At 48.2% G+C, this 16,970-nt stretch overlaps 2 protein-coding genes across 2 annotated transcripts; one reads left to right on the top strand and one right to left on the bottom strand.

Moving 5' to 3' along the window:
* Nucleotides 1–1,125: 1,125 nt before the first annotated feature.
* Nucleotides 1,126–2,891, bottom strand: dlx5a (distal-less homeobox 5a). The gene is made up of 3 exons (XM_057020027.1): nt 2,300–2,891; nt 1,818–2,002; nt 1,126–1,641 (listed from the first exon to the last, which is right to left on the bottom strand). Exons 1-3 carry the CDS (start codon nt 2,655–2,657, stop codon nt 1,327–1,329), a joined length of 858 nt encoding a protein of 285 aa, XP_056876007.1. The 5' UTR covers nt 2,658–2,891; the 3' UTR covers nt 1,126–1,326.
* Nucleotides 2,892–4,698: 1,807 nt separating this feature from the next.
* On the top strand, nt 4,699–16,512 carry ago2 (argonaute RISC catalytic component 2). Its single transcript, XM_057020000.1, has 20 exons — nt 4,699–4,937; nt 5,988–6,035; nt 6,675–6,855; nt 6,926–7,046; nt 7,134–7,315; nt 7,488–7,624; nt 7,707–7,841; nt 7,926–8,013; nt 8,089–8,236; nt 8,317–8,436; nt 8,520–8,642; nt 8,858–8,991; nt 9,227–9,411; nt 9,488–9,647; nt 9,730–9,820; nt 9,898–10,092; nt 10,185–10,319; nt 10,426–10,527; nt 10,602–10,801; nt 10,895–16,512. The coding sequence occupies exons 1-20, from the start codon at nt 4,919–4,921 to the stop codon at nt 11,001–11,003; spliced, it is 2,613 nt and encodes an 870-aa protein (XP_056875980.1). The 5' UTR covers nt 4,699–4,918; the 3' UTR covers nt 11,004–16,512.
* The last annotated feature ends 458 nt before the right edge of the window (nt 16,513–16,970 follow it).

Consider the following 16,970-nt stretch of genomic DNA (forward strand, 5'->3'; position numbering starts at 1 on the left):
GCATAGATGGATGGATGCATGGATGGATGATAGTGTGCATGTTTCGTGCACGACATATTGAACACGCAAGACAGAGAGGTAGGGAGAGAGGGTGTGTGTGTGTGTGTGTGTGTGTGTGTGTGTGTGTGTGTGTGGTGTGTGTGTGTGTGTGTGTGTGTGTCAGGGATCCCGTGTCAGGTGAAAACGGTGACACGAGGCTGCGCTTGTGTCATATTATTCTATTTTATTTCTCATCTTTGCGGGTGCATGCGGGATGGAAACGCTTGTGATGCTTCGTCGTTTCCCCGCAGCTCTTTTTGCGGTGCTGCCGCGTTCACTGTCCCGTTAATAACACAGCAAAACTGCGGAGGATTTTTCTTTCTATTCTCCTTTTTTCTTTCACCCGGAAGGTGGGTTGCGGCCAGGAGTGTCAGCGCTCTGGAGCCGGTCTACCCCCACAGGAATGCGGATTGTCTCAGATGTGCGTGCCGCCCCCCTCGCCTCTTTTCTGCCATTCAAAGCGGCTAATTGTAGGGGGGCACAGCGCGAGAGAGACTGCAAAATGTCTGCTAGGAAGAGGAATTCTCTGCTGAAAAGCTCTGATAAAAATGTCGCCAGTAGTTCAGTAGCAGTAATAATAATGATGATACTGATAGTAATAATAATACATTTACAAATGGGAAATGTTGGGATGAAACATTATCGTACTCCTCTTAAAATAAAAGTCAAATTCTGCTTTGTCTGATCGCCAGGTATTTCAATTAACTAGGCTTTTGTCATAAAAAACGTCAGTTTTTATCTAAATAAATACGGACAGGAAGAGTCAGTGCACCATAAATCCACAAATAAATGTTTCCTCCAATATCATCGCGAATTCTGAGAGTAAAAATGAGGATTGTCGTGGAGAGAAATGAGAGTTTGTTCACAAAAGGCCGGAACCTGATACGCCGTCTCCAAGACAACAGATTCGGACGTGTGTAATTACCGCCTGGAATCGCGCAGACGAGCGGATGATTCGTGCGTGTTCTGGAGCGGGCTGCTGTGATTTACAACCCGACACGGACTGACACTAAATGTTTCACGGACGTTCGTGTCCGTGTGTTTGTTCGGTGTGAGTGAAGGAGAGACTGCAGCGAGGGCCGGGCGTTCAGAATCACTGTCCATTTGAACGTTTAATAGTCTTCCAAAATGCAATAAATTACATGCACACATTTACACATTTTACACGGTTCTTCTATGACTGTCAAATACAATTGCATATTCCTGTGAAATTTGTACACGAGTCCCATAGAAGGAAAAAAAAAATCTCAAATCAACATTGTTTTTTTTTTGTTTTGTTTTTTTTTTTTAATATAACGTCCCTGATCCAAGAGCCAAAGAGTGCTGTATCGAGTTGGGGGTCTGCAAATGGGAGGCCACGGTGCTGCCCGCTGAGGTGTACCAGGACCCCGAGGTTTCCAAAAAATTAGAAGCGGCGTTGTTGATGTTCTGTGGCTGCAGGCTGTGCGCCCTGGACGGGCCCTGCGTGTCCCAAACGGCCGGGGACTGTGGAGAGTTGCAGGCCATGGGGTCGCTGGAGCTGGGGCTGTGTTCGGGCGGAAGCTCGCCGTTTTTCATGATCTTCTTTATTTTGGATCTCCTGTTTTGGAACCAGATTTTGACCTGAAGATCGGGGAGGAGAAGATACGTTAGCTCGATGTGATTTAGACGAGGGGCGATGCGTAAAGACGCACAGAAGCCGCGTGAAAAGAGATTAACGGGGGGGAAAATAATCAAAATTCGAAATTTCAGCTAAAGATATTTTAGTTTAGGGGTGAATTTAAGTTGGAAAACCTCACCTGTGTTTGTGTGAGCCCCAGCGAGGCAGCCAGCTCGGCTCTCTCCGGCAGCGCCAAGTACTGTGTGTTCTGGAAGCGCCTCTGCAGGGCGGCCAGCTGGAAGCTGGAGTAGATCGTGCGGGGCTTCCTGACTTTCTTCGGCTTGCCGTTCACCATCCTCACCTCAGGCTCGGTTATTTCCTTTTCTGATAAAAATAGGAAAAGAAGAATAGTAACTATACGTGTTTGTTAAATTCTTCAATAATGAAATACGTCTTCGCTACTTGACGGAAAATATTTTGAGGGAACAAAGCGCAAAAAAATGTGGTTTGAAATAGTGGAAATTCTTCTCCCTAAATTTAGGTTTCATTCTAATTATTTAAATATCGATACATTAAAGTCTGTAGTCAATTTAAAAAAAAAAGAAAAACTACGGGATAAAATATGGCAGCTCGTTACCATTTAAAAAATCATCTTCTAATAAAAAAAAACATGTCCCGTACCTTGCGGACTCGGCTGCGCTTGTACTCTGCTGTAAGTCCCGTACTGGTGGTAGGTGGGGGTCGTGTACGAGCTGTAGTCTGTGTAGGATTTTGTCGAGTAATTTCCAGCGGTTGCGGCGTTGACGCCCGGGTACTGGTACTGGTAGGCGTTGAGCGGCTTCCCGTACGAGGAGGAGCTGGGCGAGCAGTAGCCGTGAGTGACTCCCGCTGCGGGGCTGTAGTAGCCAGAATCCGTGGCGGTGGACTCGGGTAAAGTAGGAGATTCCTGAGACGGATGGTGCATGGTGGAGAGTTGAAAAGAGCTCTGGAAATCTGCAGCTTTCACACTCGGGATCCTCCGGTCGAATACTCCAGTCATTCTTCGAGAAGAAATACGCGCTTTTGTTTTATTGGATGACCATAAAAAAGTGAGGCAGTCTGACTCCAAAGTGGGCTGAAGACTACTCTGACATCGGTGAAAGGCTGTCAGGCCGTCGGGCTCTGATGAAGACTACCGCCAGCTACGCAGCAAAGACTTGGTTAAATCCTAAATCGCGCTCTTACGCACTGCAGGGAGGATCTGGTTCCATTGGCCAAGGCGCGCACAGACACAGCTACACCCAGTTCACTGAGCCAGCGTTCTTATAGGGGGAAACCACCTGGACTATGTGGCAGCATTGTTATGGTTTTACGCGATCAATCAATGGGAGCAATTAAAGTGTTGGCCTTGGATTGGCAAAGAATTAACAAAAGGAAAAACCTTTTAACCAAAAAAAGCCTTACGCGCGAACTGGACAGACGTCTATAAATGAAATTTGTTTTAAAAATTAACCTCATTTTGTACTTTTTAGAGACCAAATGTGAACCCCACAGTGACAACATGCAAATCCTTTGCAATGTCACATTTGAAATAATCCAGAGAATTGCAGTCATTTAATTTTTACAGTAATTTAATCAAAGTAGTATATCAATTCAACCATGTCTTGGTTAAAAGTACAAATAATATGCTTGTGATTGATGTACCATAAACATAATCATAAGAATATAAGTGTTTAATATATAGGGCTTTTTAAAACTAAAGTGATATGAAAATGACCAATATAATCATTTAATATATATATATTTTTTAATAAATCTCGTTCTGCTGAGAGCACTAAACCCGTCGACAGGCCTCGGACAACACATTGACTGGTAAATGGCGCCGACTAGTGGACAAAGGGTCAAACTGCAACCACAATTTGTCCTCACACTGTAAAGAATAAAGAGAATATTGTTTGTTACTTTAAGAGGCAACCAGTTTATTACCGAGGCTAAATTCGGTTCCATCGATGCTGACAAGGCACGTCTGAAGTGTATGAGGGGATACAAGAGAGTTTACGAATAATAAATGAGGCAAACATGTAATAACAAGGTGTTTTGCATTAGATAGAATCGTGGCTTCTTCACGGGTTACCTAAAGTCTGATTTTCGAAGTGATTTAAAACGTATAAAATCACAAATGCAATGTTTCGTATTCCCGTTGCAACACGTTTTTCATTCATTTCAGCAGGAAGAGTCAGCCTTCATAATCTAAACACACTTTTGGGTAGATGGCAAGAAATGACGTGAAACTGAAACTGAAGGCGTTTGCCATTTCTTTCCCCCTTTTTGCGGCCACGACAAGAACAACAAGCTCATTTTCCAGAGGGAAGGCCTGACTGACTGGTGGGAGCCAAACGGCACCTCTCTACCGCCACCGAGTGGGTTGCAACCTCCTTCTGAAGGCCTGGAGCGGCCCCCCTGAAGTTGACCTGCAACAAGCACCTGGGAAGATGCATCGTAAACGTCCCGACGCGTTGCATTAGTCTCCTCGCGTCTATTTGCATTCGTTACCCCGGAAACACCAAATACACGTCGCGTAATAGAGGCCGAGGTGTTTTGGCCGCTGTGATCTGTTTAATGATGAAGGTTCTGTTTACTTGAGGCGGAACAATGACGTCATGCAGGTGACACACGGCCAGTATTTTTCTTTAATTTTTTTTAATTTACATTTATTTTTTCAAGAAAAACTCGACTTGCGTTTGAATTCGGGTCAGGGCTGAAAGCGCGCAGAGTGCGTGTGACGTCATCAAAGAGGTCACGCGATCCTCAAGATGGTTCCCCTCCGCACACGTTTGCGGCATGTCAACCGTTTACACGTGGTGTGCCTTTTCTCCCATCGTAGCAAATTCCAGCTGTTCGCACACATGGAACGGCACATATCATAAAACCCATGACTACTTTATAGGTTATATGGACGTGGCTAGCTTGGAATTAGAAGCAATGCAATACAGGAAATACAAATGTGTTTCATACAGCGCGAAGCGACCGAATCCGGAAGTAGATGGGGGAGAACCATCTTGGCCTGCATGGGACTTTTTATTGCGCTATCTTTTCTCTCGGCTCCCGTTTTGTGTGCTGGGGGGATGGGGCCGTTCCGAGGATGAGACACTCCAAATATTTACCACTTGGATTACCAAAAAACTTCATTTCCGAACGGAGCTATTTATTTCTCTCATATACATATTAATGCTTTCCGAACACGCATGAGTCTGAGTGGATTTTGGTCAAAATAAAGTGGAGTGTATTTGTACGTCCACGACACGTTTATAAGTCGACAAAATGTATCCCTCTGCTGGAGGTAAGTGCTGCGGCTAATATTAGCATCGGCTAAGTGATGCGGCGAGCCAAAAGGTTTCTGTCGAGTTTCATGGAGGCAGGGTGGGAACACGGACTGATTGGGTGTTAATTTCGGGATTATAAAACCAAATCCTTTGTCCGGGAACATGTCGTCCTTGTCTTAAGTTGCGGCATTAGTAGTAGCAGTTTAGCTAACGTGCCACAACAAGATGCTGCTGTTAGCCAAGTTAGCTTCAACATCAACTCGCCACCAAACTTGTTCGTTTGTTATCTTATCTACCTGGATATTATGAAGTAGGGTCTGATAGCAAATGTCTTCTACCAACAGTTAAATCAGAGTTGTTTTTTTTCACTCATTTATTTCATGTGTCGGTGTAGAACCAGGCGACATTTAGCGGCCATAATGCTATTTAATCGCCATAAATCTTCGCCCCCGTCTACGAACAAGTGTCCAACTTTGAGTCGAAGGATTTCCAAATGTTCTTATCTTTTGCCGTGTCCTTCGTGGAAGGCACTTGATTCACCACAAACTTCAGGAACACTTTCAAACGTGTCTGAAAGTGAAGGTTTACACCAACCCTTCGACTCGATAGTTACGTGACTAATCTATGCTCGGATGATCATTAAACCCGAGCAAAAATGGTGCAACTGGGGGATCACTATTACACTTTCACATGATCTTCTGTTGGCCACTTTGATGGTGCAAACGCGACAGTTCTGGGGAATTTTGAGGCGGTGTGATGGGCGGATTCTGCAGAGTTAGATTGCGAACCTGCTCGGCTCTGTCTGGTTCTTGTCGATAAGAGCTTAAAGAGAAAGTTTGTCCCGATTGTGCACATTGATGCCCAAAAGATAAGGAGCTGTTTGCTTCTCTGTGTTTGCACTACACAGAAAATTAGTCAGCCTAAAGGGGGGATGTAGAGAGAAGGAAAAAACAACTTAATTTGCATCCTAGAAGATCTAAAACCACGTTTTTACCAAGTTGTGCTTTTAAATGGCTTAAGCAGTGGGTTCTTAAGCAATGCTCACCTTTCTTTTTTGTCCTCCGCAGCTTCTGAAATGCCCGAGGGACCCCGGTCATCTGGGTCAACAGGCTCTGGTGAGAGTTTCCCATATTTGGCTTTGGCACAGACCATTTTATGCTTTGTAAGGGCCTAAATGGGGGAAATCATGTGCTTTTACACTCCTGCTGCATGGCACTCGAAGGCCGCTCAACCTCTCCGAGTAATCATGAGATTGTGGAGGTAATGGGATATTTTAAGAAGGGTGATTTGTGATAAAGGGTGCAGGGTCGTTCCCTTCAGAACGGCGGCGCCCTCACACGGGTTCTCAGTCCATGCCCAAAGTGTAAGTATGGGTGGTGAAGGGAGAGCGCTGTGGTTGCCATAGATACGGGGCTTATTAGTTCAGTTTGTGAGCGTCACCCACAGCGATAATTTAAAATTTAGAGGACGTGACGTCTGGCAAGTATCATCACGAGCATATGAGCAACTATGGAAGCAATAAGGAGGAAGTCATTTCTGATATACGAGGGAGTTTCTGGATTATAACAGCATGGAAGCCTTCCGTCTGCAGAGGGATTCCGAGTCAGGGGAAGGCCCGCGAGGCTCCAGCGGTGTTGTGTCAAACAGATCGTTGCTACACTGATGAATACACGATGATAGCCCAAAAATGAGAGCCCATTTGATGGGATTTCAGGGGGGAAAGCGCTTCATGTATGTGTCCTTGCTCCTTTTAGGTCAGTCATCTTCCCCGGTACCTGAATATGTTTTCAAGCCGCCATCACGGCCAGATTTTGGCACCATGGGCAGGACAATCAAGCTCCAGGCCAACTTTTTTGAGATGGAAATCCCTAAACTGGAAGTCTATCATTATGACATTGACATAAAGCCTGAGAAGTGCCCCCGCCGGGTTAATCGGTAAGTATGCTCCTTCAGCAGCAGCGCTGCGTGTGAGATCACCGTTAATCTGTTCTGCTCGGCCGTCTAGTGAGATCGTGGAACACATGGTTCAACACTTTAAAACCCAAATCTTTGGGGATCGAAAGCCAGTGTATGATGGGAGGAAGAACCTCTACACTGCCATGCCCTTACCCATCGGCAGAGACAAAGTAGGGAGCCCCTTTGGAACAAAACATGCTGTTTAGATGAGGAGACGTGCACAGGAACCAGTCACGGTTCTTTTTGTTCTGCTGCAGGTGGAACTTGAGGTCACCATTCCGGGAGAGGGCAAAGACCGCAGCTTCAAAGTGTCGATCAAATGGGTGTCGTGCGTGAGCCTCCAAGCACTGCACGAGGCGCTGTCAGGACGCCTCCCCAGCGTCCCCTTCGAGACTGTCCAAGCCTTGGATGTGGTCATGAGACATTTGCCCTCCATGAGGTCAGGTTTTCCCCTCAGTGGATCTATGACTCCCCGTGTAAATCGGCTAATTGACTATCAGTTCATCGTCTTCTCTGCGTCTTCAATCCTGTTTTCATGCGCTCTTTTTTAACTCTTCACCGCTGGAATTCCCTGTTTGTGACGGCATCTACCTGCCTCTCCTTTGGTACAGGTACACACCAGTGGGCCGCTCTTTCTTCACCCCTTCAGAAGGGTGTTCCAACCCGCTGGGTGGTGGCAGAGAGGTGTGGTTCGGCTTCCACCAGTCGGTCAGGCCTTCCCTCTGGAAGATGATGCTCAACATCGATGGTATTTTCCATGTGACGCTATCAGCAGGTCCAGAAAGCGACGACGACTCGCCCAATCTAACCTCCACACGCTCTTGTTTTAGTGTCGGCCACTGCTTTCTACAAGGCCCAGCCTGTGATCGAGTTCATGTGCGAAGTTCTGGATTTCAAAAGCATTGAAGAACAACAGAAGCCCTTAACAGACTCTCAGCGAGTGAAATTCACAAAGGAAATCAAAGGTGAGTGAAGTTGTGTCCAACTCTCCAGTCGCACCTACGTCTTCTGTCAAATTAGAGCCTGTGTTTATATTTCATTCACCCCAGGCCTAAAGGTGGAGATCACTCACTGTGGGCAGATGAAGAGAAAGTACAGAGTGTGTAACGTGACCCGGAGGCCGGCCAGCCATCAAACGTAATCCGAATTTACTGAGCGCTCACACGCAGCCTTCCGTAGACCGCCCTGTTCCATAAATCCTCTGGTGTTTAGGTTCCCTCTGCAGCAGGAGAACGGCCAAACTATTGAATGCACAGTAGCACAGTACTTCAAGGACAAGTACAAACTCATCCTGAGGTACCCCCACCTGCCGTGTCTCCAGGTGGGGCAGGAGCAGAAGCACACCTACCTTCCTCTTGAGGTCAGCATCGCCGGCCCGGTTTGCTCCTTTGAAAAGCAGCCCAGTTCACTATTGATTGTTCTAATGTGTGGTCACTGTAGGTCTGCAACATAGTGGCTGGGCAGCGCTGCATCAAAAAGCTGACGGACAATCAGACCTCCACCATGATCCGCGCCACCGCGCGGTCGGCGCCAGACCGGCAGGATGAAATTAGCAAATTGGTGAATAAACGGCCAAAGGCCTCGTTGGTACCGTCAGAACCGTTGAAATAAGAGCAAAACATCCAACTGCTGCTTCCTCTCAGATGAGAAGTGCCAACTTCAACACCGACCCTTACGTCCGAGAATTTGGAGTGATGGTGAGAGACGAGATGACGGAAGTGAACGGCCGCGTCCTCCAAGCACCTTCCATCCTGTACGGAGGCAGGGTAGGTCACTGCAGCTTTAAGACCCAATATCAGCGCAGCAACCAGGAAGTACCACTGCTACTGGAGGGAGCGGGCTTCATTTATCTGGCAAAACGCCACGGTATCAGTTTCCCACCCGCCAGGGAAGCAGCGGCAACAAGGCTCCCAGATGGTGGCGACACAACACACACTTGACAGGAAGTCGCCGTTAATGAGGCTGCTGCCCTGTTTTGCAGAACAAAGCAATCGCCACGCCGATCCAGGGAGTGTGGGACATGAGGAACAAACAGTTCCACACAGGCATTGAGATCAAAGTGTGGGCCATCGCTTGCTTTGCACCTCAGCGGCAGTGCACTGAACTCCTGCTCAAGTAAGTCCTGCGGGAAGTTGCACCCGGTCGATGTTCTGTCCGTTTCCGAGCCCAAATCCGCACCCAGAATAATCAGCCAAGCTCCAGGGCTCACTGAGGTGCCTCTATCTCTCTGAAACACCAGGACGTTGTATTAATCTGCCGTTTAAGATCCAAACGCCGTGTGGGTGTCCCCGCCAACGAGACCGGGCTGTGTGAACGGGAGCGCTCTAATCGGGTTCCTGCTCTGTTGCAGAGCTTTCACGGATCAGCTGAGGAAGATCTCCAGAGACGCGGGGATGCCCATCCAGGGTCAGCCGTGCTTCTGCAAGTACGCCCAGGGGGCGGACAGCGTGGAGCCCATGTTCAGGCACCTGAAGTACACCTACCAGGGCCTCCAGCTGGTGGTCGTCATCTTACCTGGGAAGACTCCCGTTTATGGTAAGACAGCGTGGAAAATCCTGAATCCCAAAGAACGTGTGTATTACCTGAGACGTCCGTCCTGTGTGTGTCGTAGCCGAGGTGAAGCGTGTTGGCGACACGGTACTTGGCATGGCGACGCAGTGCGTGCAGGTGAAGAACGTCCAGAAGACGACTCCTCAGACCCTCTCCAACCTGTGTCTGAAGATCAACGTCAAACTGGGCGGGGTCAATAACATCCTCCTCCCACAGGGCAGGTAAGAACAGCTGGGAACCGACCAATGAGAAGAGCCGCTTTAGTTACGTACCTGACCTGCGGACTCTCACCTGCCACTGCAGACCGCTGGTCTTCCAGCAACCGGTGATTTTCCTTGGTGCAGATGTGACCCATCCTCCAGCCGGGGATGGTAAAAAGCCCTCCATTGCTGCTGTAAGTCGCACTTTTAAAAGACCACGCCCAAATCCATCGCTCTCTTTTTAAATGTACATTTTCTGTCCCCTCGTTAGGTTGTCGGTAGCATGGACGCCCACCCCAGCCGATACTGTGCCACGGTGCGTGTGCAGCAGCATCGCCAGGACATCATCCAGGACCTGGCCACCATGGTGAGGGAGCTCCTCATCCAGTTCTACAAATCCACTCGCTTCAAGCCCACCAGAATCATCTACTACCGCGACGGCATTTCTGAGGGCCAGTTCAACCAGGTCGGGTTTGAACCACGAGGGAAACCTTTGACGTTCTGTTGCCGGCTGTGGGGCAAAATAAGCTCAACGTCTCTGATCTTGCATTCACGCAGGTGCTCCAACACGAGCTGCTGGCCATCCGGGAGGCCTGTATAAAACTGGAGAAGGACTACCAGCCGGGAATCACCTTTGTGGTCGTGCAAAAGAGACACCACACCAGACTGTTCTGCATGGACAGAAACGAGAGGGTCAGTCCTGCGGGCCCGGCAGAGAGGAGTCACAACTCCACTGATTCCATTCCCGAACCCTCTCATTTAGTCTGGTCCTGACGCATGTTTGGATTTATTCCCGCAGGTCGGGAAGAGCGGCAACATTCCCGCAGGCACCACGGTCGACACCAAAATCACTCATCCGTCAGAGTTTGACTTCTACCTGTGCAGTCACGCTGGCATTCAGGTAGGAACTCCTCCTCTGCCCCCACTGGGCTAAACTGGGGGGCCACTCATCAGGAACGCTGTTGCTCCTCACAGGGAACCAGCAGGCCCTCTCATTACCATGTGCTCTGGGACGACAACCACTTCTCTTCTGACGAACTGCAAGTCCTCACCTACCAGCTGTGCCACACGTACGTGCGCTGCACACGCTCCGTCTCCATCCCAGCACCAGCTTACTACGCCCATCTGGTGGCTTTCCGTGCCCGCTACCACCTGGTGGACAAAGAGCACGACAGGTAAACGCGTAGATTGTCGGCGAGCGCGTTGAACTCTCGCTGTCGATCGCACGGCTTCTAAACCTCCCTTCTCCTCCCATGCTGCCGGGTCAGTGCTGAGGGCAGCCACACGTCGGGGCAGAGCAACGGACGCGACCACCAGGCCTTGGCCAAGGCCGTTCAGATCCACCAGGACACTCTACGCACCATGTACTTCGCCTGAGAGCGCACAACCCCAGATGTGGGTGGGTGAGACCCCACTGACGACACGCACTAACCCTGGGCTGTCTCACTGCCAGGAACCAAGTGGTTCCCCCTCCCCACCTAGCTAACCTGACACGAGATGGTGTGTTTACACTTGTACTTGAGCCCCTGAAAACCCAAAAACAAGCCAGCGTTTCGAGGCAAAAAGCCCCTCTGTCGGGGGTTTTTGCTGGAAGAGTTTTAATTTACATGTTGTGCGTAGGTGTGTGTGTTTTAAGATAAATCTGTCCCACGACAGAAGCGAGGCAGCGATAGTCATGTAGGTGACCTGCGAGCGAGACGTTACCCCCCCCCCCCAGCTCCTGTTTCTGGTTTTTGGTGCTTGAAAGGACATGATGCTGAGGGCTGGTTCATGTTTTTACCTAAAGATTTACGTAAAGGATCATTTTGTCACCTAAAGGGAGCACGTGCGGCGACCAGACCGGGTCATGTGGTGTGTTTCTCCACACGTGGCGCCGTCAGAACCTTGATTCTCTGGGTGGGCGGCGAGAGAGCGACGGCTTCACGCCTGTCGGCGTCTCAACCAAACGACGCCTGTAAGAGAACTCTGAGCGGCGCCGGTTTCTGTGAAGAACCCCCCTTTAAAGAGCTGAGCCGTGTCCTGAAGAGGCAGGAGGGGGAACTCCATCATTTCTTCCCCTTCGCTTTTATAGTCTCATTTCATTTTTGTCTCTTTTTAGTCTTTTTTTTTTCTCTCCCAAGAAATATGCAGGTAGAGGATTTATGTTTTAGGCTTTGAGGTTTTTAAGATACTTACGTTTCTTCCTTTATACAGGTTAGCCCTGCGTCCTTAGTGAGGACGCTAGCAGCAGGTTAGAGTGTTTCTGGGATGGCGGAAGCTGCAACAGTAAAGTGATCCAAGTTCTCTTCAAGGTTAAGCATACGCTCCAGAAATTGGGAATGGGCATCACACCAAAAGCTTGGCTTTATGCAAATGATGAGTCTTTCTACTTGTGGTTTTGGTTTCTTTTAAATAAGCTTTCTGTGGAGGCTGCTGAAAATATTAGAGATTTATTCAAAAACGTCTGGCGCACATGTATTCCAAATTATCACCTCTTCATATAGATACTCTCTTGCCTTTTAAAGACTTTTGCAGTCTAATTATTCAGCACGTTTGCTAACATCCCCGCCGTCAGTGTGTTACCGCTACGCTAAGCTGGCCGCCGTCGTCACGGGAGGCGAGCGGCCTCCATTTTCTAACTATGCATACATTAAACGAGAGATTTAGCATTGTGGCTAGAATTTTGATCGTGTCTAGTTGTAGATAATCAGGTCCTTTATCATCTTTGTTGTTTTCAGCATGTTGGTAGTGTGTGTTTTTTTTTTTTTTAGCGCTCATTAGCATCTTCACGCCTTTGTTATAGGTTGAAGTATTTATGTGCTTCTTTGATATTGTAGATGATTTTTTTTTTTAGCCAGAATATTAGGAGTACCCTTTGAAACACAGTCTCTCTCAGCCAAACAAGATTACATTTGTGATGAACATTCAGACCACATGGAAGCACAAAAGACCTTTTGATTCTAGGTGCTAGTTTTCACTGTAAACCACCGCGGCTCCTCACTGGACGGATCCACAAGCTTTTCCTACTCCTCCAGTTAAACGTTGCTCCTCTCTTCCTACCACCACCCTCTTCTGCCCCCCCCCCCCGTAAAGCATCTAGGAAGCCGACTGACTGTGTTCGCAGGGCATTCTGGAAAAGAAAAAAAAAGAACTCACGTACTTGATATTTACTGTTATGATGTCAATATTGTTCCTATGGGTGCTGGTCTCACAACGTGTACATTTGGATGCACTTTTGATTGACAGCGGAGCGTCGGTGCGGCTCGGACCGGAGCGCCAGACTCTGCCGTGTGTGGCGACGCTGGTGTAATTGTGTGGAAATGGTCGTGTGTTCTACCTCCTGTTACCTGTTCAAGTGTTATGGTAACGTCACACTGCTGGCCATTTCTGCATAATTACCCCCGCCGCCTCGTTGGCATTGCTGGGGTCGTGCGGAGGCTTTAAACACTCGAGGAGCGTGGCGGTCGCTCTCTGCTCCTCGCTTTACTCCCTGATGTGTGGGTTTTTTTGTGTTCTGGGCGGTGGATGAGACGCGCGGCCTCGGACTCTTTTCCATTTCCTTGTTTCCTTTTACTCTATGCACCAGTGACTTTCTCCACCTTGATTTTCCACGCCGGTCCACACGACTGTGGACGGACCGGCGTACGTAAAGCCACGTCGATAAGCGAATGTGTTCAAGTGGAGGGTTGGTGGGCGGAGTCAGGCGGGGTCGTAGCGACCTGATGGTCGGAGCACGCCGGTGTCGTCGTCCTGGTCTGAGGCTTCTTTAGCACCTTATTACAGATCATAACAGCAGTTGTTGTTGCACTAAACCAGAAATAAGAGGTTTCATCAGGTATCAGCCTGTTTGGGGGGGTTCTGAATGAAAGGGGTAATTGTTCTGTGCACCCCACCTGAACATGGCAGCGCTCACTGATGGCAGCCTCGCCGATTCGCCCGGCGCAGCAGCTTTTAGCGCCGCCTCGTTCGGAAACATTCCTGCCTTCAGGCCTCGGAGGTGCGAGCTGAGATTAGCGGAACACGCACGGTTGGATCAGAACCGCTCAGTCCCGGATCTTTCATCTTTACGTGTGTGGTCTCCAAATCTCGGTTTCTAAAATCTTTGCCTGTCGCCCGTCTCGGAGGTGGGCGGAGCCTGAGCGCGCTCTGACGTCGTCAGCGGCTCCGGGCTGCAGGGTGGAGCAGAACAAAGCGGGCCTCTTTTATTTGGGAATCAGTACCGCTACACATATCAGGACCAGCTCATCATAAACCTACGTGGTGAGATGCTGATTTGGAGCAGAAACCCGAATCCACCGCCAGGCGTTTGGCCCTTCGTTAGGGTCGAACTGGCCGTGGTTTGGAAACGTAAATGACATATCAGAAGCAAATTATTAGCCTGGTTCTTTAGGATGTAAATATTTAAACAACAGTGTAAAACCCTTTGGCACCTGTCCTGTTGATACCACCCCCCCTCCCCGTATGATCACCCTGAGGCGCGTCCTTAGGAGAAACTATCGCTGAGATACAGAAATCTTGTAGAATAGTTGCTGTTTTCCTACGTTGAACTCAGAATGAATGTAGCTGGCGCCTGTGTGGCGGCGTCCGACAGGCTCACGTTATGCTCGCGTGTGCTTCTGGTGTGTTTGTGTCCTTATGTACAGGTTTGATGAGCGCTAATTGTCATATGGATTTAGATTTTGCAGCCTGCTCCCTTATTGAGGAATAGGAATTTTTTCAGCCACATCTGACGTTTTGCTGGGTTGGCGTTCTACCCGGAAACACAAAATCCAGATCCGTGACTGTTTTTAGTCCACTTTTGCCTGAAAGAAAAAGAAGCTAAGGTTTTTTTTGTCAAGAGTGTTGCTTACTTGTAGTGGTTTTATACAGCTATACACACACATACCGTATTTTCTGGACTATATGTCGCTCCGGAGTTTAAGTCGCACTAGCCAAAAAATGCAAAATAAATAGATATATAAGTCACACTTTGGGGGAAATTTTATTTGATAAAATCCGAGACCAAGAACATACATTTCATCTTGAAAGGCAATTAGCATGGATTAGCAATAGCGTTACGGTATGCTAACGTAACAAATTCAGCTACATGACCCACAACGAACTGAGTACGTGTCTGCTTTGTTAACGTAACATATTAATAGTTATTCAGATAACTATAGCATAAAGAACATCCGAGCAAGTTTACCAAACAATCAAGTGTAACTAGACGAAGCACCGCTTCTTCTTCTGCGTCGCTAAAGGAACTCGTTCCGCAGGTACACACACCTAGAGCGCCCTCTTGTGGTTGTCAGTGTGAAAATAACGAACATGTGAAATTCTGTAATAATGTATTTATTTACCATATAAGTCGCTCCGGAGTACAAGTCGCACCCCCTGACAAACTATGAAAGAAAGTGCGACTTATAGTCCGGAAAATACGGTATATGAATATATTCTAGAGCTTTGTGTTTATACTCTAAGAGGGCAGTTCATGATTTCCAAGGCTCCTGGCTGGTGTTAGCAAGCTTACAGTTATTCTTCTTAAATGTTACTTTTGTCAGTTGACTCGTTACACCACTGTCCAGCCTGCTACCTGTAACCACGTGTCACTGGTCTGCCCCCCCCCCCCAGTGAGGATTGTCGATATCACGTATTAATCCACTGTTCTTTAACTGCCCCGGCGTGTTTGGAAGACCAACGAGGATCTCCAAGGTCACGCGGTTGGGACGAAGCCACGTTAGCATAGCGCCCTCCCGGGGGGGGGGCAGTGAGGCGATGTCATCTTTATCGCTTCAGTCACACCGAACAATTAACAGACCAAACCCAGGACGTTGACGGTAGCCGTTGTGAGGGCATTAACGAATGTTGTCGTACTGGATATCCATATTCTGAGCTACCGTCTCGCTATAACCCCCCCCCCCCCCATCTTCACTGCTTTGAGTGAAAGCACTCGTATTTATGAGTATCAGCGATCATCTCATGAATATCTCGTCAACCCCCCCCCCCCCCGGGTGAACCCGCTGCTCTGGGGCGCAGACACGGGCCTTCGTCATCCACCTTGATTTCGGTGACTTGCTACCAAATTTTTGCCAACCGCATCAACGCCATCCAGCTAATCTGCACTTGTCAAATGGCTATTTTGTTTTTTCTTGTAATTAAAGCATTTCAGGCGTTCAGAATGACGTGGCTTCCTATTTACCACCTTGGGGAGAATGAAAACTACCTCGGAGCAGCGTAAGGTGCTAGCTAACATTAGCCCTAATTTATAAAAATGATCTCTTTTTTTCATTTTTAGTTTAATTATTGTGACCAAACCAGTACAAGCCAATCATGTGTGTGCACTGTTCTTCGAGCTCCCCTTCAGAATTGAAAAATCAAGTCGTGTTTGAGTGTCGGCTCCATTTTGAGGGACCAAATTGTGACGATTGGGGGTACAAAAAAAAAAAAAAAACCTCTCTCCTTTTTAAGAAAAAAAGCCGACTCATCCCCTGGTGTGACGGAGCTGACCCCGTGACCCCGTGACCCCTGCCGTCAGACAGTTAGGGTCCACATTTCTGTCAATCATCGGCCATATTGAGGAATGTTGTAGCGGCGGCGAAGGCGTGTGCACAGCAATAAAGTGGCGTGGCTGCAGGTTTCAGGGCGGGGCCGTAGTTCCCACCTCCCGGACGACCCTGATTCACACTTCCTGTAGTTCATCTCCCCTTTTTTCCGAGCGACAGTTGGAGACGTGAAGCGCAGGAGGTGCACGCGAGGCAGCGGGCGGCAGTCCGAACCCGACCCAGCACGTTTGTAGTCGTACGTGTGCCTTTATGTCTGATCTCTCTTCTCCATCGGCCCCAGCACTGCGATCGGGGATCTTTCTGTTTGAAATCGAAGGTTTTGACGAACCACGACGCGCCACACAGTTTAAACAAATCCTTTTTTTTTTTTTTTTTTTTTTTAAAAAACAAGAAAAAAGAGAATAAAAAGACGGACGGCGCTACATTTGCGTATAGATGCTGCATAGAACGATCAGTATTTGTGTTTTGCACTTTCAAAGCAGTCTCTGAAAAAGAAAAAAAGAGTAAAAAGAAGTAACTGACGAGGTATTTTATGCTATCATTAGGAATTCTAAGGAATAAGATGAGCTTTTCTAATAAAAAAAAAAAAAAGGTCGCTATATCTCTATATATTTATGAAGTACCTCATAAGCCTGGTATATGCTGCATTGACTTTTTTCTGTAATGTGTTTCATATTGTCCAGTAAAAATCAAATTTCCCCTCTTCTGGGAGGTTTGAATGTCACTGACGGCCGTGTCGGCGTCACCCCCACCCCCCCCCACCCCACCCCAGTGGTAACAACACCAGTATGTGCACGCCGCACGCGTGCACGTTTCTCTGCGT

The sequence above is a fragment of the Takifugu flavidus genome, chromosome 21 (assembly GCF_003711565.1).
Source record: "Takifugu flavidus isolate HTHZ2018 chromosome 21, ASM371156v2, whole genome shotgun sequence".
NCBI classification, from domain to species: domain Eukaryota; kingdom Metazoa; phylum Chordata; class Actinopteri; order Tetraodontiformes; family Tetraodontidae; genus Takifugu; species Takifugu flavidus.